This window comes from Genypterus blacodes, unplaced genomic scaffold, assembly GCF_046128005.1.
Source record: "Genypterus blacodes isolate CSIRO-AG114 ecotype Tasmania unplaced genomic scaffold, CSIRO-AGI_Gbla_v1 ptg000110l_1, whole genome shotgun sequence".
NCBI lineage: Eukaryota > Metazoa > Chordata > Actinopteri > Ophidiiformes > Ophidiidae > Genypterus > Genypterus blacodes.
The window spans coordinates 291,230-316,396 of record NW_027466914.1 but is presented as its reverse complement, the minus strand read 5'-3'; the positions used below and the strand labels follow the sequence as shown (position 1 = coordinate 316,396).

The 25,167-nt window shown below is 45.9% G+C and overlaps 1 protein-coding gene across 1 annotated transcript; it reads right to left on the bottom strand.

The window, feature by feature from the left end:
- Positions 1 to 912: 912 nt before the first annotated feature.
- ube3c (ubiquitin protein ligase E3C) lies at positions 913 to 23,190 on the bottom strand. Its single transcript, XM_076161101.1, has 24 exons — positions 23,070 to 23,190; positions 22,447 to 22,557; positions 21,826 to 21,879; positions 21,626 to 21,700; positions 21,391 to 21,537; positions 21,175 to 21,290; positions 20,934 to 21,091; positions 20,672 to 20,825; positions 19,828 to 20,048; positions 19,473 to 19,624; positions 19,164 to 19,351; positions 16,474 to 16,560; positions 16,189 to 16,364; positions 15,828 to 16,054; positions 13,904 to 14,008; positions 13,688 to 13,775; positions 11,309 to 11,406; positions 10,595 to 10,727; positions 9,068 to 9,315; positions 6,103 to 6,315; positions 4,246 to 4,434; positions 4,085 to 4,151; positions 3,858 to 3,988; positions 913 to 2,095 (listed from the first exon to the last, which is right to left on the bottom strand). The coding sequence occupies exons 2-24, from the start codon at positions 22,510 to 22,512 to the stop codon at positions 1,925 to 1,927; spliced, it is 3,264 nt and encodes a 1,087-aa protein (XP_076017216.1). The 5' UTR covers positions 22,513 to 22,557; positions 23,070 to 23,190; the 3' UTR covers positions 913 to 1,924.
- Positions 23,191 to 25,167: the final 1,977 nt, after the last annotated feature.

Here is a 25,167-nt window from a genome sequence, read left to right as displayed (position 1 = left end):
AATGTTCCTCCTGCTGTATCACCTTTAGACCACAAGATGTCACTGCTGTATAATGAAACCTGACCAAAGAAGGCGCAGGTCTCCTTTTTGATGAAGCTTTGAGTGTCAGACCAGTCAGATAAGCCATAACTGAAGATTTGTTGCAGTATTGTTCTCTGAAGTCTGTTTATGTTGGGATCAACCTGACATCTGTGTCTGCGTGTTCAGTCCATACATGTCCGGTTTGTTGCTCGCTCCTCTGGAATGGGGAGTTGATGGCACTTTTGGAATAGTCTGTTGAAAAGGAGGTTAAAGTCTTAATCACTCTCATGGGAGTGTTGATGTTTTCTTGCTCTCCAGCAGGATAAATAAGGCTAAAAGCTTCAATTAGCTCTTAAAAGGCCTAAAGTATATTACGCACAGCGGATGATTCATAACAGCCTGCATTAACTTTGTCAGTTATAATCCATCACACAGTAATAGTCTTAAATAAATCTCATAGTAATTGAGATGAATCCCTCATTTCAATGACAAGTCTGGTTTTTAAGACCCAATTACCACTTTGAGTTCCCTGGCCCAGCGGATGAGCAGCGTTTGGGCTTGGAAACGAGCGAGAGGCCAGCAAGTCTGCGGTTTGGTCGCGGAGGAGAAGATGGAGAGATGGAATCGGTCCAAAGAGGGATGGATCTGGGCCGTGCTGCATCAGAGGGCAGGTAGATTTATGACAAACGCACACAATCTTAATTTGTGCTCAGTCCGATAATGCATCTCAAGGCCAGAATAGTTCTGCTCAGTGTTTCTTAACTGGATGTTTCTTTAATTATATGTCAGAGGCCATAAAACTCAGGAGGAGATTTCCCCGCAAAGCACTGTTTTATGTCTCGGTCATTACTGTAAATTACAAGCAACACAAAAAAAGAGACTTATGAGGGGAAAATGCAAAAGGAAGTGGGTTTATTCATAACCATACACTCTTTTTCACTCCTTTCTCTGTCGGTACACAGATCACTTGTAAGCCTTATCAATGTTATACAGCCGTCGCCCCCTCAGAGCAAACATTAGGGCACTGACGAGGGAAGAGATTGTTCACCTTTAGCAAGCGTGTGTGAAAACACCGAGGCCTCCGTTCGTCTCAGAAAGGAATGAGAAACAAAACCTGTACAAATACTGAATAAATGAATAATACAAGAGTAGTCGTAAACATATACATATTCACAAATCCATAATCATATAATAATACTTTCGCATTATAGTCCAACATAAGCATTTGCCTTGACAAATCCACACGTAGCCTCTGATGACGGCATGTACACACACACACCTATGCTCTGGATGCTCCACATGACAATTATTGAAACTAATGATCACTTAATAGTAATAATCACAAACCCTAAAAGTAGATGGTGGCTACAAACAGCCCCTCCACAGCCCTTGGCACACCACCGGGTGGCTTTCCAGTCCTACAGTCTCCGTCTCCTTCCATCATTGTATTGCCTTTTTATATGACGCCAATTAATCTTTGGTGAAGAAACTCTCGATTCGTATTTATTCACGTCAAAGAACGACAGCGGCTCCGCGATCCTGCGGCGGCGGCGGCTCGGCTCTAGTTTACTTTCCTTGCTGTTCTCTAGGAGCGTTTCTTCAGTTTGATAAATGTTTAAATGACCTAAAAGCCATGAGGATTTAAAAAAAAGGCTTCCCACCCGCTTCATCCTTGCACCCTCTGTTCAGTCTAAGCACGCACTCACACACACACACATACACACACACACACACACACACACACGCGCGCGCACACTCACACGACAAATCAGGCAGGTCAGTGCATCGTTGCTTTCCTCGCGCCGTCTCCTCTCTCCGTCTTTCTCCGAGCCGCTCTGTGGCTTCGAGTCCGCGGACGCAGGGAGGGAGGGAGGGGGGCGGGCAGAGAAGCCTCGGCGCCGCCTCAGCTCAGCTCAAATCCGGCCGAGGACTCGATGGCGTACAGCAGCTTGTTCCTCATCAGGTGCTCGTCGCAGAACTCGGGCAGCTTCAGCAGGTTCATGCAGGTGCTGGCGGTGGGCAGGCGCTCCAGGTCGCTGCCCCCGTTGTGGATGCAGAAGGCCGGGTAAAGCTCCTGCACACACACACGCACACACACAGAGTCATAAAAGTTAACAAGCGCATGAAGAATTGGATGCAGTCGCAGATTAAATCTTAAAGAGAAATTGGTAAAGGTCCATCTGGTGGTAATAAGAGACGAGTGACAAATGAGACGTGAATCAACATGTGTCAGTGATGAGCACAATGTCCCAGGACAGCCCCATTAAGCAATAAGCACTGAGCTCTATAAAGGGGATAAATGTTAAAAGAGAGACATTAAGATCCAAGCTAATACAGTGGAAATATAAATTTGGGAAATCAGTTTTGGGCCTTGAGAGGTCCTGAGTGGGCGGCCGGACCCGGGCCTGACCCCGGGATGAGGCGCTGAGGCAATGCTCCTTTCATGTTGTCTATCTGGCATTTTTTAAATCAAGCCCGGCCGTGATGAGGCCACCTCATCTGCAGACGGTGACACGGAGCGTTTCCATCACGATCCCGGCCGGCCAATAAGCTCGCCCGCCCTCGATCTCCTCCCGCTGTTTAAAGTGAGCAGATACGGTTCAGCGGCCATACGGGCTCGATTAAACGGCTCTTGAGGGGCTTAGCCGTAACGACCCCATTTTTCTGACAATTACCGTATTAAACTATCGTTGCTTATTGAGAAAGTGTCATTACCGGCGCTATCATTTTGGAAAAAGGGGGAGTTTCCATCATCTTTTTTAAATGGCCTCTCCTGACAGAGCTATTTCTCCTCTAATGAATCCTGGGCCGTTTCACGACAGCTAATTAAGGCTTAGCTGGCTGGAGCTGAGGGCCGGGTCAGGGGCCGCTCTCCCTGCCAATTACCGCTCCCTCTCTCTCTCTCTCTCTCTCTCTCTCTCTCTCTCTCTCTCTCTCTCCCCCCCTCAGAGGAGAGACGGGTAGAGGGCGGAGCCGAGCGTCCACACTCCGGCCAAAGTCAAATGAATTAAAGGAGGCGGGCGGGGTAAGACTCTCGGAGGAGGAGGAGGAGGAGGCGCTGCAGAGAATTTTAAGCAGAGTTTGGTTGCGTCTCCCTAAATCTGGATTTCCTGACCAGTGATCGTAACGTAGAGTCATAAAAGCGATCATACGATGATTACGCTTCTGGATATACTATGTAGGAAACATAAAACTCTTAATGGCACTGGGCAACACTTTCTGAGTTTTTCTTTTTTTTTTGCTATCACGAACTACTTAAGAGTCCCACAAATCAAGTCAGTGACAAAGTGGAACGGCTTCCAATTAGGAAATCATTTCAGAGATAGAAGGTGAGGGACAATGATTCAGCAGCAGGCAGGGGAGAGTTTCTGTGTGAATCACAGTTAACAGGAAATTACCGCTTTCTTTCCTCTGTTCGTGTCAAACAAGAGGCAAAAGTTCAAAAGTTCAACCGGCGACGGCGGGCCTGAATGGCGATGTTTGTGCAGCGGCGCTCTCAGGCCACGCCCATGCATACGAGGAGTTCATATACAGGAGGAGGTCACGAACTGCAACACAACGGCGGTCGCGCTGATAAGACTTCGCCAGACCCCCGCCGCCTTATCGCCGCCTAATTTGAAAATGATCAATTTGCAGGATGTTATCAGTCTGGATATTTTCATTACAAGCCCATCAAGGGAGAGCCACGCCCTCAAACGCTTTGCTGATAATGCGGGGGGGCCGTGCACGTACGCCTGAGGGCAAACATGGGCAGAGCTGAGAAGAAAAGATGCAGAGGAGGAAGAAAGGCATTAAGATTCCAGCGGGACAGTGAGCTTGCACAGGTGACGCCTCACCTTGAAGCCCAGCAGGGGGGGTCTGGAGCAGCTGGTGACAAACCGCAGGAGTTTGCGCTTCTCGTCGTCGGTGAAGCCTTCCACCACCTCCCAGAAGGTCTGGATGACCGGGTGAGTGGCCGTGTAGCCACCTGGAGAAGAGAAATAACAGTTAGGGACTCTCTCTCTCACACACACACACACACACACACACACACTACACACACACCCTGAACTCCAGCTCCTACCTGAGTAGTTTGTGAACTTCTTTAAGTCGTCCAGACAGATTGGCACGTGAGCCCCGGATATCAGCACCTGCAACACGACCAGGACACGTTTACATCTCCTGCAAAGGTCTGAAACATGTCATGAACTAACACGTGACCTGAACCTGCACGTCCACACAGACCTGGATCTCCTGCTGGTCGAACATACGCAGCCACTCCAGGTTGACCACGTTGGCCAGGCCCTGTCTGAAGGCCAAGCAGTGAGGCCGGATCTGCTTGTTCAGCCTGTAGTCCGCCACCAAATGGATGTAGGCTATCCGGTTGGCCGTAGTCACGGGAATGTCCTTCCCGCCCAGCTTCAGCTCCACCACCTGCGTCACAAGAGGCACAAACAGGGATTTACAAGGCGTCCACACACTTTTATATTAACGCCATCTTTAAAATCCAAGATTGATGTGGGATGTGGCTCATGGCGATAGTATAGTTGAGTAATGTGGCCATCAGCGAGGCGGCGCTGCAGAGTTCATTATGCATATGCATGTTTTATGATGCGAGGTGTTTGCTGTGAGCCAGCCTGCATGCCAGCAGGAACAATGTAAGTGGCTGAGCCGTGCCAGCTCCATTTAATTCAATCACACAAAGGTGTTTGAAATGTTTTCCAAAGGCACTCTGGTTCAGTGAGCGAGCGAGGGTGAAGCTGTGCATGTGTGTGTGTTTTCAGTGAGTCTCAGTGTTTCTACATCTCCCCGACACAAATGAGCTCAAAGTTCTCTTTTGGTTTTCTCATGAGCGGCTCAGACGTGACCCAATGTGCTCATCGCCACTCACAGCCTGGTGAGTACAGAAACAAAATCAAATCAAATGAAGTGAAATGAACGCTTGTATAACGCAAGAGAGCACTCCAGAGTTCAAACCTTCGCCAAGGCAGATCAAGCACACAGTCCCATATACTCCCATAATCATCCTGAATACAAACATGTGACTATTTAGATGTGGAGGTGCACGAAATTACACCACTGCCATCTTATGTCTTGACCTTGAGAGCCCACAGCACCTTCACTGAGCTGCTGAGCTTAAGCTGCATTCAGACTGTTTGTGATTGTGCGACGTCATCGTGAGTGAAGGTTTACAACACTGATGGTCCGTCTGTTCTGCACGTCAACAAAGGAGTTTTGTCACCGTGACGTTGTATTGGGACATAATGACCTTTAAAATTTAGCAACTTTGTCTCCATGTGATAGACAATCAGTCACAGTGAGTCATACATGCTACACAACATTACAAATACGGTTTATAAAAAGGTGTTTCTCCAGCGAGGGTACTGAGTTTGTTGTGCGTTTGAGCTCTACAGTGCTGTTGACTTCATGTCGCCACACTGAGAGGGAATCATTTTCTCCCCTCCAGTGTGGATTTGATTATGTGCTAATGTAAGAGAATTACTGTCGTTATCTTGCTTGCTTTGCCTATCACCTGAGGGCAAATGCAGGGCAGACTGCTCCCGGGTGTGTGTGCCTAATCTTTCGCAAATTGTTTTCCCTATCGTGTTTGCGATGCCCTATTTGTGACCAGGAGGGCCGCATTGTAACTCCACCGTTTCAGGTGTTGTTTGAAGAAGAGCTAATAAGAAGCGTTAAGGCCCTGAGCAAACAGGGGTTCCGGGTAGAGTGCAGGTCGGTCTAAGCCCCGCCGACTCAGAGCGCCGGCGGTGATTCGTCTCCGCAGCCTCGAGCTTTAGAGGGGAACGTGCTTAAGAGCGACTCGCTGCTTCTGTCAGGCGTGTTCTGAGATAATTTTCTGGAGGAAAGGCAGGCGGAACGGTCAACAGAGCCGGCGTGTTGGGCTTAGGCGACAGCGGCGACGTGCTTTATCTCCCTCACCGCTGAAAAGTGGTACATCATGAGGGAAATGAATTATTAACGCCACAAAGAGGAACTGAGCGGGGAGGAAGGAGAGGAGACAGAAAGGAGAGGCGCTGGGCGGGATAGAAATAGACGGGGGAGAGATGGAAAAAGGGACAGGTGAATCATTTATCCGGTCACCTGAGCCTCTCCCAGGTCGTTGTTGACCACGGTGAAGTTGAGGCCCAGCTCCTCCACGTCGCCCTCGTAGCTCTTGAGGAAGAGGAGGTTGCGGTACATCTCGGGGTCCAGCGAGGCCAGGTGGTGGATGTCCACGTCGGCGCTGGTCCCCAGGAGTTTGGACAGGAAGAAGCTGGCGAAGGGCAGCTCCACCAGCATGTTCTCGTACAGCGCCTGAAGAACAACGGGCGAGTGTTAAAATGGAGGACGGGCGCAGGACGCTCCGGGGGCACCGTCCTGTAAATTCACTCAATCAATATACATAAAAAAAATGGCGTGAACATAAAAACGCAGGGATTGTTTATTGCTGTGAGTGTCACTGAATAAAACATGATGATTAGATAACCCAGATAACTAAAAGGACCGCAGCCTGCATCAAGCGGCGAGCACAATAATGCTAAGTACATATTAAAAAAACCTGATTAGCAAACATAAATTACCTAACATCAAACTTAGCTCTACTACTTTTATATCAAAAACATCAGGAGTTAAGATAGTGAATCTGCTCCCATCGGCCTGAGCGACAACACAACACACAGACCGGAGGGCCAATCTATCTAACACACACACACACACACACACACACACACACACACACACACACACACACACACACACACACACACACACACACACACACACACACACACACACACACACACACACACACACACACACACACACACACACACACACACACACACACACACACACACACACACACACACACACAGCTCACCCGCCTCAAACTTTATAAATGCCAATTCTCACCTTGACCTTAAATGCCATTAAGAAGCACAGCCGGGCAGGTGACTCATAAAACCCAAAGCTAATGTACTGGAATAGTCCGAAAAAGAGCCGGATGGAGGCATTAAAATATACAGGTCTTTATAAATGATAGCGCTAAAAACCCTGACCGCATCAGCTAAATGGATTATAAATCTAGAGGATTTCCATAATGCATGCATCTTAAACACACACGCCGGCATAAATCAGGGCTATTTTCTAAACACAGGTTAATTGCGCAACTTCAAACATTGTCTATTTTTTATGCAAAATAATCCACTTAGCATTTCTCCCGCGGCCGGGCGCTCCGTTTCCACCATATGCTCCGCTGGGCCCCTTGGAGCCTATCAATAACGCCGGTGCCGGGAAGAGGCAGCAATAAGTATATGGGAAAAACCTGTAGCCTTATTTTTTCAATGCCACTTACTTTATTTATGAGTGTTTATTGCCAGAAATTGTGCCAAAATGACTCGGGGCTGGAAAGAATTAATTATTATGGCCCGGGCCTTTTAATATAAGTGAGTGCAGTGGCAACGCAATTAAAGCAGATCGCAGCACCATCAGGTGGAATAAATGCCAGCAACGTTGCAGGTGCATTCTGTTAGCTGCCAAATAAATTCCTTAATTTACAACATTAAGAATCAATAAAATTATAATGCCTTTCAAACGCATCTCTATCAATCAGAGGGTGCCAACCTCACACCCCTCTAAAGGGAACCATCCGTCGCTGCAGATCAATGTGAGCAGACAGTGCCGCTCTTGGGTGGGTAAAGTGCGGGGAGAGCACGTCAAACTTTCTTCACCCTCGCCGTCTGAGGCCGGCGCTGATGAGGCTGGAGGGGCCAGATTTAACTAATGAGAGAGGAATGAGGCGCAAAGACAAGATGAAGAATGCCGCTGTGACTCCGCGGCGTCAGTAAACACTTTGGTGAAGATTAAATGTACTTTGGAGATTTTTGTTAAGAGGGACGCCGCCGCCAGAGCAAAGTAACGTGTTTTCATGTTTCTCCATTTGTGGCTTAAATCTTCCCGCTTGTCAGCTGGGTGGACAAGTGAGGAAGAGGGATGATGACCGGCCTCTATTCTGATGTTCAATCCCATTTCAGTGAGTACCCTAGACAAGCCACTCCTGCCTGTAATACATCACCTCCACAACAATGGCACGCCTCGGACATTAATTAACAATATTAATCTCCCGTGTCCTTTGAGCCGCGGCGTGCACAGTGCACACCGCCGCACCAGTGATGCAATCCCAATCCATATAAACGGTTGCCTTTTATCCGGGCAATAACGGCACTAAACAAATATCAATACGCCTCTCAAATGGCCACTCAAACGCCCATATTTATGGAGAAAGAGGAACTTAAGGAAGGGTTAATTGAAAGTCAAATTCAAATTAATTTCCCCCCGCCTAATTGCCTGAACCATTAGCTACGGAGAGCACAGAGGAGGGGGGGAGGAGGGCTTGTAGCTGCTGATTGATCATTTCTCACTCGCGGAGAATATGGCGAAAAAGAAGTAGAGGAGGAGGAGGAGGTAGGAGGAGTTACGGCGCTCTGATAAGTGGACCGGACCATCCCCGGCCGAGCATGAGAGACCTGGATGTTCCCGACTGTAAAACAGATCAAAATGCTATTACCACATGCTTTGAACGCTTATTTATGTCCTGTCTGCGTGGGCTCGCTGATTTAGTGCCGGCCAAATGCAATCACTACACAAACAAGAGGTAGGAATCATCGGCTAATGGAAGCCCTAATTGAGAGGCGACCGCTTGTCATGAGGTAATTCTTCTCTGGTTGAAGCTGAATCCGGCCCCCCCTCCCTCACATAAGGAGGGCATCTTGATAAACAAGCAGCACCACATGCATTAAGGATGATTTAGAAAGATTAGGATGTAATAAATAGTGCCATCAGAGGAAGGAGGGGACAGAAAAACAAGGCCATCAACAGATTACACACATGGAGGAAAGAAGACAACGGGTACCAGCCTCGACCCTAAACTCTTTCAGGCAGCACACGACAGCGATTCCTCCCAAGTTGTTTCCTAGAATACACAACAAGAGCGCCGACAACTACTGAGACGTACAAGCGGCCGTGCAAAGCGACAGCCACGAGCCACCGTTCGACATTCAAGTCTAACCTTTCCAAGGATCCGGCCTAGGAAGTAGAGGTGGCGGGTGAAGGAGTCTCCGACCAACATCTCGGCCGCCGGGCTGGGATAGAGGAGGCCCTCGTTGGTCGTCTTGTAGAAGCCCTGGTTGGGATTGAAGCCCGACTTGAGGAGTTCGTTGAGAAACTCGCGAAAGATCCCGCCGCCGTCGATGCCCGCCTCGTCCAGACCGTGAGCGTTGAGCAGGTGCACTCGGATCCTTTTCTTCAGGTCCGGCTCTAATGGAAGGACAAGGAATAAAGATAGTTCAGTCATAGATCTTCATCTTCATGTACAGATGTTAACCTTGAGAGCATTAAGTCCAACTTAGATGTGCCATTGTGAAAATGATGTCATCTGGCTACCAGCCTCATATTTATGTTGTTCTGGACGCTTAGCTTGATTTATTTATTTTACATGTTTTATTTATTATTATTAAGTAACTAATGAAAGTGAACCCAGTCGTATTTGGGTCAGCGCCTGAATTTAAAGGTCTATTTCTTCATTTAACCACGTTTGTGACTGAGAATCGCTTTTTGCCGGGGCGAGCTGGCGTCTAATAAACAGCCGTGCATAAAAACAACAATTGAATGCATAAAACACTGTTAAAACTATACAATAAAACAATGAGTTAAAACACATGACGTACGCCCTGAGGGAGAGGAGACGCGGGCGGGCGGGCTAGAGGAAGGAGACGCAGCGAGACGGCAAACGATAAAAAACAGCGGCTCAATCCAATTTACTCGGTTGCCATATTTTTCACCAAAGCTTAAACGGTGATGATGAAGAGTCTCTCCAAAGGGCGGAATAAACCTCCAAAATAGATCAAATGTAAATAATGCATAGTGCAGTTTTCACCTTCATCAGCAAAACGTAAACACTCACCTGCATCACAATGGGGTTTTTTTTTTTTTTTTAAATAAACACCTTTTGCGTGAAAGCATCAGCTTGACCTGCAGAATATTCAAATCAAACTCCATAAGAGGTCATCTTTCAGAATAATTAATGTGCAGGCATAAATCACGGCAGCTATAACTTATAGACACATAAATGATATAGATCATGTCTTCGGCCCAGGTCTCCTACTACTCCTTTTAATCAGATTGCCCCCACACGGGTGCCCTTTTAAATCCAAACACAAAAGAGGTGACTTAAAATAATTGATTCTGCTTTTATGCGGTCCATTATAATAATCGGAACCACAATTATGCTTTACCGAAATCCAATAGTCTGCGCGAGGAGAGCGCTAACCTTCGTCTTTAATGCCAACTGGAGCTTTGGACCTCGGTGTTGAGGTTTTATAGAGCGGAACAAGAGTTTCGCTCGCAGTCTGGTTTACTGCGCCGCACCTCCTCACTCTGTAGCAGCGGGGTAAAGGCAGCAAACAACACAGCAGCTACTGAATATTTTCCCTATAAACAACATTAACTGTATGCCGGCCTCAATCATAAAGCAAAATCTAAACATTTACAGCAGTACATGCTTTTACGTCACCTCTGACAGTGACAGATGACGTACCGTTCTCTGGAGAGAGTTTATCGTAGGCGTCTTCGTAGATGTAGTTGCGTCTGATGGTGACGCTGATGCCGTCGGGGAACGGCCCGTCTCCCTGTACGTCCATTTTGTCTGCGTAGATTAACTTCTGGAAGATCTACAGGACAGAGGCAAGGCCGGCGGCAGGTCAGTGACAAATCCCCTCGCTAAGGAGAAGTTTTATTGTATTTTGGCCAGACTTTGCCTTTATTTGACAGTGAGAACAGACAAGAGGAAGCAGACGTGTCAAATTTAAGGCAGGCGTCTAGTACATTAAAATTTAAACAAAATGCTCAACTTGGACTCAATAAAAGGGATATGATCTGTAAGCCTTGCCAGCTGCTATTAAAATACTACAGCAGCATGATGGATGTACTCACACACCTGACTAAACGTCAGCTGGACGCATTCCCAACAGCCTGCAGTTAATCCTGACAGAACTGATCATTTTTACCCTGACGTGACCTCTAATCATAAATACAACTACTGATGCTTCCATACACGACAGAGGCATCACGTGGGCTGATCAGCTTTAGCCCCAACTTTCAATCAGACAAGGTGAATTTATTGCAAAATACTTTGTGAAGCGCTTGGGAAGCACTTTGTGAAGGTGTGTGGCGAAGTGCTGGATCAGATTTATGATTCATATTACACACAGAAGCAGCTGCGGTAGCTGTGTGTGGTGCGGCGGCGCGGTACCTTGACTCGCTCTTCAAACGGGACCACGAAAGGAAGCTCGGTGAGGATGGCCAGGTGTCTCTCTTCAGAGACAGACAGCTGAGGAGGCTCCACGTCCACTGCAGAAACACACACAAGCACAATTTGAGCTGTTACTGACTTTTTGTTTCTCTTACTTTTCTTTGTTACTCTTTTTTTCTTTTTTTTTTTTTAAAACACGTTCACCTTGTTTTACTACACCAAATATAAAAAAGAACCTCCATGTATTCAAGTCTGTGCAATTGCAATTATTGGGGGAAAACTGGGCCAACTACCTACACACACATGGAAACTAAAACTATGTGAAACTGATTAAAGATACAACTGAGAGATTTATTTTCAGTATCTTATAACAAGGACAATGTGGACATTCCTCTCCAGTGACGGTTGTCCACAGCCGCAGCTGATACAACAGCATTGTTAATGTTTGACCGAGCTTAAGCTCTGCGCTTTCTCTCAAAGCGGAGCGTCATCGTCGACACCTGGACGCTGTATGCTGCTCGATCTATATCCTAACAGAGGAGGGAGGGGACAAATACATACCTCAGTCATTTTTAAGGACTGGTATTTTATGTACTTGTCACAATTTAGCAAAACTTTCATCAGGTACTGCATTTTAATTTAGCGGGTGGCGGTGGAACGTTCACTTTGATGATTGTTATTAGTGAAAAACACACAACATAAAAAAGATGAACAAAAATTTAATTTACTCATTTTGAAAAATGTTATTTTTACATTGATGCTTACATTTAATTTAATCATCTATAAATAATTTTAGTATAATTCTGTATAAAATGTTTTTAATTTAAAGCAGCATTACTTTTACTTGAGGTTCTTTTTCCAATGGTAAATTATGCCTAAAATACAGCCTAAAATACAAACAAATAAAATAAAATATATATGAAAATAAAGTTAATCTGTTGTAGTGGGGCGTCATTATAGTAATGTGACATTTTGGATTCCCAGAGGAAACTTCTTTTGTCCTCCAACACAAAAGGGTCAAAGGTGAGGGTCAGCAGACAGGCAGACACGGGTTCACTGTTTCGCTCAGGACACCAGCAGGATGGAAACTTCTCACCACACACACACACAAACACACGGCGCCTGTGCTGTAATTACAGGTCTGTGATGCCATAGTTAGGATCCAGTGCACTTCACCAGAGCCATTAAAGACATTTCCATCCCATAATAATACACCCTTTTAATTAAGCCGACTGCGAGCTGCCTGTCCACCTGCCCGGCTGCATCCATTAAGCCGATGTTTGTTTTGTATTAAACTCGGGGTTTAGACCGTTTAGCCTACAGGAAGAAAAAAAGAAATCGCCACAGCAGCTAAACGCTCTTCACTCTCCTCACTCTGCAGCTCAATTATTCTGCTCAATTAGTCAATCTGATCTGCATTTTCCCATCAGGTTTCCATCTTTGGGGAGAAATATGGCCCCGGGGTGGTCAATACGTTGCTCATTCATCAGCCGCCGGCCCGTCCATTTAAGGAAATGAGAAAAGGCCAGACAAACACGCCGACCAGATGTGGCTGAGTTCATCAGGTACTTTCACACTAATTGAATTTATCCCATACAGCCTGTGAGTGGCATTAGGTAGATCATACACACATTGTTATCAGCTTGTTTTCACACCGTACTTCACAGAAACCCCAGATGAGCCAGATGAAGCTCTTGCCTGCGTCACGGCTATTTTCCCCTCTTGCCTCATTTAGGAAACAGAGAGTAAACGAGCCCCTGTTTCTGTTACAACGGAGGCAACTATTTGATATTTTTTGTTATATGCCCCTTTTCCTTTTAAACTCCATTTTCACATTTCTTTCAAGTTACATCACTTAGAATACCTTTGCTTTACTGTGAGCACCAAAACCTCCTACAGACTTCTGAGTTAGACATTAATCCCAATGCACAACTCCATAGAATAAGAACAGCAAACAGGGAGAAGGTGACTTTGGGGAGCAATTAGGATGATTCCCTGGGCTATGTATCAAGCCAAGACAAGCATTATACGATTCTAAGATTCCATCCATTGCCAATGTACTTGAGTAAGGCGCTGTGGACTAAACTCTTAAGTTATAGCTGTTTCCATCTTATCATAACTACTGAATCGCCTATTCTAGGACACAGAGACGGGGCCAGTACTTTTTAAAAGGGCAGTGAAAATGTGAACATGGATTGAAGCATTTCTGGTCCCTTCACTGCATTTCACACATCAACCAGCTGCTACAGGTTCATCCTAAATCAGATTAACTGGATCAAATTATTATGTTGTACGTTGGACATAATAGAAATACAAACACGCTACTCTGAGACGTTCATCGCTGTGAGACAAGCTGGTTCTATAAACACATCACACTACCATAGAGTGTTGACTGCAGCGGCCCGATGCGCCCCATCCTACGCGTCCTCCACACATGTCTCGCTGAAGGGACATACAGCTGGGTGACCTGAAGAGGGGAAAGACATGTCAGCATGATACCGTTTCCAAAGCATGTACTGTATAGTATTTGAGATAAATGCATTATTAGATTAGATTAAAAGTACAAAAAAATAATCTGTGACGACGCTAAAATACCTTATCTGCTCGGATGTTGACCTCCTGAGAGAGCCAGTGACCTCCCGGACAGAAGGGCCTTCTGATGTCGCGAGCCTTCACCATCTTCACCAAGTTAGTGATGACCTAAGCAGTAGATTAAACAGACAGACACACACCAGTCACATTCAAATCCCTCATTCTGCTTAACTCACTCAAATCGCTGTAAATTAGAATAAAGCACATTTAAGGGGAGAGAAGGCAGGACGGACACAGAGCGGTTTCTGTCCAAGCAGGATGATGCGATTTCTCTCCGAAGGAAAAAAAAAAAGCAATTTGAGAATTCGGCCATTAGTGCACCATTTATGGGGAGTATAAAAGAAAAACGACCTGCGCCGTCCCTCAATGTCCAGGCCTGTTAATTACAGGCCAGGGCTGCTGACATCAGCCATCGCACAGAGGAGGCAGGAGACACGGCGAGCGAGCGTGGGCTCACGGCAGACGGGAGCAGCGGCGAGGGGTCCCGCCTGGCCCCGCAGATGACTGGAGGTCGGGGCCGTGTTTCACTTTGATATAATGGCGTCACTTAGCGCGCCGCCATTTGAGTTACGGAGCACCGGCAAAACGTTGAGCTCTTTAAATGTTATAGTTTTCTATTTACAAAAACCTAATATGAGAAAATCTGATTTCTACGATTTTAGCCAAAGATCCAAACCTCTTCAGCTGCTTACTCTCAGCTATCCGCTCTATAACCTCCTTGCCGTCATTGCATGAAGCTTTGCTAAAGGAGCCGTTATGTCCATCATAACATTTAGAGCCACTCCATTTCCATATAATACCCAGGGCTAAATTATCTCAATCGAAATGTTCTTTTCTAAAGCACGTCATTTTCATACAGCCACAATCAATCTTGGCCAATCATTGGAAGGCAACCGGAGTCTCCAATAACGGCAAGTGCAAAATGCTGTAAAAGGCGCGTGGCGATGGGTTTGGAGCGGACCTACCCCCTGACTCGGGGAATGAATAAGCATTCCTTAATTAGCCCATCGGGTTAAGTGCAAGCCTTAATGGGCCTTTCCCAAACTCCAGCGTGACATCGTTCTCCAAACATGGCCAAGAAGAAAGTTCCATTAGCAATATTAATACAAGCTTAGTTGATCATTTTCATTCAATTAACTTCTTTCAATTAAATAGATAGCTCGACAATGGAGGTGATAAAAGATGGCGAGGGACGGCTGATGACACGAACCAAACATTAGCGTGTTAGGGGTCAGCGGCGTTAAACTGACTGTAAATCCCAGCGTTCAATTTGGAAAATGCATTTCTCCTGCTCCCCACTTCTTTAATGGGTCGTTGGAGCTGACAGGAGGCCTGTGAGCAGATCTTTTATGAAAATTCCCGATGTGCTCGTCGTGGATTCGTCACCTCCAGCACAACATCAGTGTTCACTTCCAAATCCCTCTGTCAGAGACTAACAGCCGGGGACACGCTGGCTTAATTACCGTCTCCCTGAGAGCGAATGGAGGAAAACAGAGGGGATGAAGGGAAGGGAGGTGTTGAATGGGAAAAAGAGCTAACGAGAATGAAGTTAACGCTGTTATCTGCCTCATTTCCTCCGAGTAAATAAGCAATGGGTGACCTCTGTGGCGGCTCTCTACCTCGCCATCCGTTCATGCGTAGATGCTCGATTTCCCCCAACGAATACAAGCATTAGGTCACCGTGCTCCACTGCACAGAGAGGCTGCAGAGCAATTACGCCTCATGGTAATGTGTCACGTATCACCTTAATGCTCTTAATTATCTGAATTCACTGGGAGCAACGTGCAGTGAAAGCCATATGTGGAACTTACGGCATAACGAATACAACTGCTGATTACAATACCTGATAATAACTGTTCATATATATTCTTGGATAAAAAAAACATATGAAACCAATAAACACGGACGCTCTTATTAAGTTCCATACCTTGAAAAGCTGCACCCAGCGTTTCTGCTCAGCTTGGATCCGCTGCTGCACCTCCGAGTTGGTCTTCACCCCCACGCTTCTGAAGGCGGCCATGTACTCCTCGCGGTGCTCCGTCTTGGTCTCGGGGTAGGCCAGCTTGATGATCCCGAGGCAGGCGTCCCTCAGGCAGCGAGACAGAGTGACCAGCTCCACCAGCGTGAAGGGCATCATGGACGACTGCGCCTGACCTGTCCAGAGAGAAACTCTACTCGTGACTTTTACTGCAGCAGCAAACCACAAACAGATTGAGACAATACAAGACAGCAAGATGTTGAAAACATGTTGAAAAAACACGTGAAGGTGTAAGATAAAAATAGTCTACCTTCCATTAAAAGTCCTCTTTCCAATTCATAGCCAAAGAACTCGCTGTCATGCACGGAGATGAGCGAGTGGCTGAAGAGAGAGCTGAAGAGATAGAAGAGAGGAATGATGCGGTTGGAGTCCTCCAAGGAGAGCGGAGAACCTCGAGAGATCAGCTGCAACAGCGGCACCATGGACCTGAAGAGTCAAACACAGAGGGTCAGAGAGTCGGGCACAGATATCCCAACAACACACACGCACAAAAACACAAGAATATTTGCAGACAACAAGCGTTTGATCGCCTCACCCAGTGATCATTTTGGTTGTCATGGAGGTGATCAGGTGCCAGAGGTGCCTAAGGAAACGTGCGTTGAAAGCTAAACTGTACAGAAGTCTGCAAAGAAGAGACAAAAATGACATTAAAATGTTTAATAATACCCACAAAGACTGAAGTGAAAAGTTTCATTCGATAAGATGACTCAAGCAGTGTGTACAACTGTAAAATGACTTTCCGCCTGTCTGTCTACGATCTTGCGATTGTTAACTTTGCGCATTTAACCAGAGGACACATGTTAAAGGCTAAATTTTCTTAGCCTTCCTCTCAGCTTTTTATACCTTGTGTGGGCTGAAAAGAGATTAAATGAGCCATTAAGCTTTATTTAGGCGAGGCACCTTCCATTAGTAAACTAGTAGCTGGCGTGGATGCCCGCTCCAGGTCATAAACAGCCCCTTTGGCTTCCTGCTGGAGTCCCATTTAACTTAATGGCCAGGGAGCAAGACAATGGAGGACAGAGGAGGAGGGGAAGCCCGGTCCTTGGCGTGACCCCGGAGCACCCGCGTGCTTCCACACTCACACTGCATTACATGATAACACAGAGGAGGGCCCGCATACCTCGCAACACAAGCTCCGCACTCAACACACTATGGCACCAAGGTGTGAAGCTGCTCTTTGTTCAAGTCTCTGTGTGTGTGCACACACGTATGTGTGTGTTTGTGTATGGTCCTAAATTGCATGCCTTTTCACACAAAGGGGAAGAACAGGTGACAATAATGTGGTAAGTAAGCTAAAAGGTGAAATAAAGTGCCCCTGCATATAATAGGCCCTTGTCTCAGGAGCGACACTGTTGGCACCTATAAGGAGGCCGGCTTTAATGGAACCGCAAGGGTATATGAGGATATGAGCTAAGGTCATGAGGAAGAAGCAAGCGGGGCATAAAAAAGTAGTTTGGTGGGAAAAGGGGAATCTCACATTGGCTGAATACTCAATGTCAAAGCCTAAATGCCAGATCCACTGTTGAGTCAACCACTAAGCACCAAAACACATTCAGAAATCACAAAATGCAAATGAGCCTTAGGAGCAGAGAGGCAGACAACCCTCAATAGGGCATGAGGAATAGTTGTGCCGAGCACACACCATCTGTCAGTACTACAAGACTCAGGAGAGAAGCAGAGAATGGTGCTCTGGGCTCATAACAAGTGATGCGGGTGTTTGATTGAAATGGGAAACAAAGCACTAAATGCCAGCTGACACGCTGATTTACGGTCTGCCAGAACCCAAACCCCCATTTCAATCATGAAATGAACTGCTAATAAACAAAGTCAAGACATCAAAAAGGGTTGTGTGTGTGTGTGTGTGTGTGTGTGTGTGTGTGTGTGTGTGTGTGTGTGTGTGTGTGTGTGTGTGCGTGTGCGTGTGCGTGTGTGCGCAAAGAGCAGATTGATGAATCACACTAAGATCATTTCATTTTGTAGTAATGAAAGAATCTGTGCTGCAGGAGGAAACAGCTCAGGTCACATTTCATAATATAAAGACCGGATTGGTTTCGTGTTTCCTACTTAATAAAAATCTTTTGCAGGCTTTTTTAAGTTACAACCTTTAACCTCATTATCTCACCACAAACACAAAAATCACAACAACCACCTAAAAGCAAATCTGAGACCAAAGCTCCTGTGTAGGCTTTAATCTGAGCGAGCCCCGTTAGCGACAGAGCGCTACGCCGAGTAAAAGCAAACAATCAGAGTGAAATTACACCAGACTGACCAGAGCAAAGACAGCCCCGACTACAATTAGCAAATCAATCAGTACCACATCAGTTTGGGGGGTCTGAAAGAGAAGGCGTTCCTCCTGAGATGAGAAAGAGAGAGAGCGGCTTCAGGAGACACTTTACATATTTATTAAAAAAGGCATGGTGCCGGGTGGACTGGACGAGCGGGCTGCCTCCTTTTTTGCTGTACGAGCAGTAAATCAAGGCCGGGATGCAATTTGCTCCCCTTAGCCTCTTGTAAAGCTATCCCGTCCACTCCTGCAGTGATTAATCTTTCTCAGCGAGCTAATTATTTTGTACAGATATCCAATAATGATGGAGGACGAAAGGCAGGATTTATGGTAAAAGCGGTGGGAAGGAGGAAGCAGTAAAAATTAAGGCAAAGAGGAGGGGGAGACAGTGAAGTTCTGCTCAATTCTGCTCCACCGTTTCAAAGCAAAGACTCCACAATTACTGTTGATCGTTCCACACACACACAAACAAATACACCCTAACCCACACATACAAATCAACTAGTAGCTTCCTGCTCTAGCTTCAGTAACAATCAACTAGAGGAGGGTGACCGTCCGTGAAGCTCAGTCTGGATCACCTCCCTGTCAATCAATGCAGCTTCCAACCCCTCCACCACCGCCGCCACCACCACCACCTCTGACATCCTGGCCCTAATGTAATCAACCTGAGACGGGGTAATTGCCCTCATCCAGCGCTGACAGCTTCCCTGACATCCCTGCTTCCTCTGCCGGTTGTAAATGCCAGCGGGTGAGGTCGGCTGATAACTGCCTGTCTCACGTCGCCGTTATTTACATTACTGCTTACGGCGCGGAAAACACATAAAGACACGGACTCCTTCTCAGTAAGGTGGGCAAGACACGGATCCTGCACGCAATCTGGAAAATGCTATGATATATATACAGAATATATACATTTTCCCCTGATTTCTGTGTGTTTGTACCTGACTTTTGGCACCATGAGGCGATGCTGGACCATGAGCGTGTGGCAGATGGACGCCATCATGGTGAAAACCTCCTCGCTGGCTGAATCCCTCCACACCAGGTTGAGCAGGGCGTTGGTCTGCTGCTTGGTGTCCAGCTTGTGGACGCACTCCTCTGTGATGAGCTGCACCGAGATGCGGCTGGCGTCCTGAGAGAGGTAACGATTAACCCTTACTTAGCCTTACAGTTCATATTCTACCGTCTACCAATATCTGTGACTCAATAAAGCGGCAACACGGGCTTGATATGACAGAAACGCCTATGTGTACCTGCATGGACGAAGCGCGGGTGTTGGCGTCATCCTCATCCTCAGAGTCGCTGCCGACCTCCGGCCTGTTGTAGCTCTCCGACACAGGCAGCAGCGGCAGCAGCGTCTGCAGAGCCCGGAGGTAGAGGAGGAGACCTTCCTCTGATAGTGAGCCTGCCAACACAAACACACATCCATCATCACTGGCACTGCCACAGGAGATTTTTTTTGTAATGAATCCTATTATATCTCACCTTTCTGTAAATCAGCCCTTAAGTGTTTATGCTTCAAATTAAGTGCAATATGTTTCTATAATCATTCCCCCGGCTGACATCATAAATGAACCTGTGTGCAGGGCGCCGCTCTGGGCCGCTCACCTAGGCAGGTTTCCCCGACGGAGAGAACAAAGTAAAAGACCCACGGCGCCTGGCTCTTTGCCGCCGAGGAGGAGCCGAAGGTGGCCTGGAGCGAGCTGAGGAAGGCTTCGAACGGGAATGACAGGCGGACGTCCGACAGTGCCGGGATGAAGAAGTGAAAGATCTGCTCTGTGAACGGTGCTGAGATGAACTCCTCAGTGAAGGCCGCAAACACAAACTGCCTGAGAGACGAAAGACGAGCAGAGATGATGAGGAAAGAACACATGACAGTCAAATCTACTAGGTTAAGTACCACTGAGTCAATTGCTGGAAGGAGATCAAACTATATTATTATATGAACCACAAGAGATGCTGCATTAACATGATGTAATGGCAGAGAACAGAGTTGAGCTGAGGTTGTTCTGACGCCACCCTGCTCTTTCCCCAATATTGTCTCTCCAAACAGAGCTGCTTTGTCTGCCTCAGTCACATCTGGTGAGACCGCTCAGATAATTAACTGTCGGGGTCGGTGTGTACACAAGTTCCTCTCACTCCCGCCTTGCTTTTCTTCAAAGAAGAAAAGAAGTGGCCATGTCGTTTGTTATTAAGAATGTCTCAAACTGAAGGCAAATAGGCCGATATTATGCTCTCTGAGTGTGGAGGACTTTTTATGGCTTGTTGTAAATTGGTCCCTGAAGCAATTAGGGCTTCACTACGGACTCAGAGGGACAAAGAGTAGTTTGTCTGATTGGTTAAATGGACGATTTAAAAGAAAGACGACAGAGACAGAGATACATCCTAGCAACATATCTACAATTATGTGATTGATTTGGAGCAAAGCGGCTCTTTCAGTGTCCGTCTGTACCTTGCGCCTGTTGTGCAGGAGGAGTAGGTAAAGTGCAGAGGTTTGAGTGTGTGCTCCAACAGTGTGCTTGCCAGAGGAATGGAGGGAGCGTCGCTGTACTCCAGACTAGAGGGGAGTCTGTGATTCACCAGCACATACAGCGACCTGTAGTATCCTGAGGGAGGAGACGGACAGAGAGTCAAATAAATTAAGAGTAGAGTTAAAGCTTTACATGCAGTTAGGATACACTTACAGCACAGAGCACATTAAGGCCTCATCTTACCTTTTTGTACCATATAGTGCAAAATCTGCTCTAGTAATGACGCTATACAGTTAGTGTCTGGAATAACCGGGCGATAGGTTCTCTCAGAAGAGAAGACTTCCAGCATCCGCAAGGGAACTGTAACGTTTAAAGTGTCGTCCCTGCAGTTCAGCATGAGTCTAAGAAGGGACAGAGAGAGAGGAGTGAGACGAGGACAGCTTCACTTACAGCTCATATACGTTGACTTTGCCAAGTGCCGTACCTGCAACAGAAGCCTAAGATCCTCTTAATCTGGAACACACACGTCTGCCGCTCTGGACCCACCAGCAGTTTCACAAACTGGCCGCTGTGTTTCACCAGGTTCTGGCACAACCATATCTTTACACACACACACACACACACAAACATGTATGACTGAGACGGTTTTGGAAGCGTTTGTAACTTAACGGCATTCAAACTAAACGTGTCACGCTCTTACCAATCTATGAGCGTCCACACTTTGTCTGTAGAAAAATATGAGCTGCCTTGTTAGGAGGCAGAGTGTGTGACTGTCCAGGATGTGCTGAGATCCTCCCGTCTGCGCCCGACCCACACACTCATCAAACCTGGCTCTCTGGGTAGAGTACTGTAAGGAAACAAGGTCAAGGATTGAGCAGATTCATGGAAATTGAGCATTGCCTGAAGAAAAGGTTTGAGGAAGCGTGCGTGTTTACCTGTCGCTTTAAGTCCTGGTAGCCTCGTATGTAGGACTGGATGATGATGGCATTCTTAAGTCTTTTTCTTTCATCCTAAAGAGCATCAAGGAACACATTTGAACCAAATGTCATTCATGTCATTCATGTGACATGAATGAGCACATGCTGCACACGTGTCACAGGAGCAGACACACACACACACACACAGACATGGTTACCTCTCTTTTCCTTCGTTCCTCTTGCGTGCGGTGCAGCAGAGATGCTTTCTCCTCCTGAAAAGCAACAACAGGAAAAGCCTGATTACAAAACAAGAAAAAGCCCAGGAGGTCAACCCCTAAACAATCTCCCCCATGTAAGCTGCCTGATGCAGAGTCGATCACTTAAGTCAAACAATTGGAAGGAGACAGTGTGCGAGTTGAGCTGTGCTCTATATCTGATGTGTCCACGCCAATTATCCCCAAGTCAGTCGCATCCAGTCACTGCCTGAGGGAATGAGGTCACTCCCTTTACAAACAAACACATGAACCTTAATCTCACCTAAAATAGGAAAGGTGGAGTGAGGTGCGCCACAGAGACGCATTGTCTTACAGTGATCAATCTAATGAACAAACATCATGCATATAAACATCAGTGTGGTCATTCAGGTGGAGGAGATATTTGTTATATGTTTAATTTATTCTTATTTATTATTTAGTGAGATGTTATGTAATGTTTGAGCTGCGGAAGAGATCGTTGCTGTCTGACCTTCAGTCACAGTGAGCTTATGTTGTCTCTGATCTGTGTTATTACTGCTTCATTCTCATTCATCTCACTATTCTCCATGTTTAAAGCTTACTTACTTTTTTAGTCGCTCCCCCAAGTGAAACCTTCGGTCTTGTCTTGAAATCTCCTTCAAAGCTAAACATTGTCAGTTTCTTTCCATTGACTGATTCAGAAGTTGGCCCTGATTTCTGAAAGAGAAAACGAAACAGATTTGTGATTCTGATCGGTCACGACACTCACAACACCGAATTAGACAACAGAGGTGGCTTATACGGGAGAATTTAGGTCAGATAAACCCTCGGTAGCTTTAATAAACACAAACACAGATCAACTTGAGCTCGTTCGCCCTCTGACAGCTCCAGTTTGCTTGCAACAATAGTTAGCTAGTCGGTTAACTTAGCTAATGACTCAGCAGCTGTTAGACCGCGAATGCAGCCGGTTACGTTACATGACCCCCTCCAGCAAAGGGGAACACAAACAACACAACAATTATTGATGCTGCCTCGCATTACCGGCACTTAAATGTGAAAGGTGGTGATTTTTGTTGGTGTTAGCGGTTTTAGCACGCTAGCTAGCAGCTAAGCAGTGAGCCAGGCTAACTTTCCGGCTCTGTCTTCTCACCGCATGAACTCTTTGACATTTCTCCCGCTACGACGTAAACCTCAGAGAATCACAAATGAATAATCTACGAATGGTTTACCTTTTATTTATGAATGAGTGAGTTTAAAACAGACAAGACTCCGCGCCTGGCAGCTAAATACAGACGGCAACTCTTCCTCTCCCCTTCTATCTAGGAATCAACACAACACAGGAGGCAGCTAACTACATCCGCTTCCGACTACATCTGGCAGCTGATTGGACAGAAGTCACGTCAGTCACATCTGAAACCCACCCCCTGAGAAAAGGCGTCACAGACCGTTTGTGTGTGTATGTAAGTGTGTTCTATCGTTACACGACACACGTTACACAATTTTAAAATACACTAATTCCATATTCGTGGTGAAACTTAACTTATTAATGCGGTATTCAAATTGATAACTACTTAATTTAGAGGGAACTCTTGACGTAATTTTTTTTTAATTTGATTTGGTAGTTTTTCTTAATATTCACACACATATAAATGTAAATCCTAACTTAAATTTGCATATTTGTGTCCTTAAACACCCACAAACAAACAAAATGAGGGAGGATAACAAATATCGCCACATTATATCTGCTTACTATATCAACAATCCTTCAAATTGTACACAGGGGACAATAGTGATGTCATCCAAACTAACAGAGTGGCAACAATGGTGTCACATACTTAAAGGTTACAAAATCTCGTTCATCTTTGTGTATACCATCACTTCTGTCTGGATTTGCATTTAAAAAACAATTACAACCAAAAATACAGTGAAATACAGTGAACAGCCGTGACCCTCAGCTGGTGTGTGAACTGTTGTGCAATGCTGCTGTTGTGTAGCACTTAAGGTGATCCCACTTCAGGCTTCAGCTGGCTACAAACTCGGCGTTGACAAATTGAAGTTATGTGGATTTTCATCAAACCTAATCTATTAAGTGTATGTCTTTGTTAGATGAGTGAATCTAAGTCATTTAATGTTTAAAGGGAATTCCCCCTGACTGCCTGAACAAGAAACTGAGCTTGTCTGGGAGAAAATAACAAACAGCAGGATGATGGATGACATGCCAGAAAATGCATAATTTTTTGCTGATGATGGACAAAGAGATTGGACGGCATTTTAGGAAAATCTGCCAGTAAGATTTGAGATGTTGAGATGTCAATCCACCGTTGCTAAGACAGGGATCAGGTGAAGATGTGAGGGGATCTCCTGGCTGGATCAGGATCAAGAGGGTAACTGGTGTGATTATAGATCCTTGGATTTGCCAAATTAGAACCCAAACCTTTTGTTTTCTATATTTTAAATTTGAGAAATTGTTTTTGAGCTGTAGAAATGCTTAGATGGAATAATAGTGAGAGGAAATGTGGGGTTGTGAATTGGTGTCATAAAAAAATCCCTGTTCCAATTCTTGTATCATCAATTTCTAATATGGTATTCAGAACTAAAATACATCTGTAATTTGCCTTTTGTATACATTTTTAGGGATTTGTCAGTGTGGTAAACATTGTTGTTTTTTTAATTAAGTCCTATATACTTGATGCTTATATGGGAGTATCTTTACTGATGGGCAGATGCAGAGCACCTTCTCTTCCAGTTGCTAACAAGAAATGAACATGAGGTGGTTCAGGCATCTAAGTGTCCATCTGGGAGGAGACACACACACACACAGGCAGACCCAGGATACACTCATACTGTCTCCCATCTGGCCAAGGAACCCCCAGAAAAGAGATGCAAAGTGTGGCAATGGAGAGGGACATCTGGGCCACTCTGCTCAGCCTCCGCCAGACCTGCATGGATAAAGAGGGGGAAATGGAGGGATGGATAGATGGAGGTGATCGGATAGAATCTTATAGTGTTGATGAGTTAAACACCTCATGTGTTAAGGCGGAGATCTGGCCTTCCAAAGTTATGTTGATGACATGTAGCTGAATGGACAGAGCACATTTGATCCTGTGCTGGGTCACAATGTTAAAGGTCCCAAGAGCTCAGAAGGTTTGCCTGCACACTGTAGAATTGATTACTAATCATTATGACTAACTGATATTCCACTGCTCTGACACTGGAATGTGACCAGAATTAATGTTAGTAGTTACATTTGTGTTTGACAGGTAAGAATTCATGCATGCCAGCTGTTTGTTGGTATTTGTGTATCAGCGCTGGAAACAAAGAAATAAA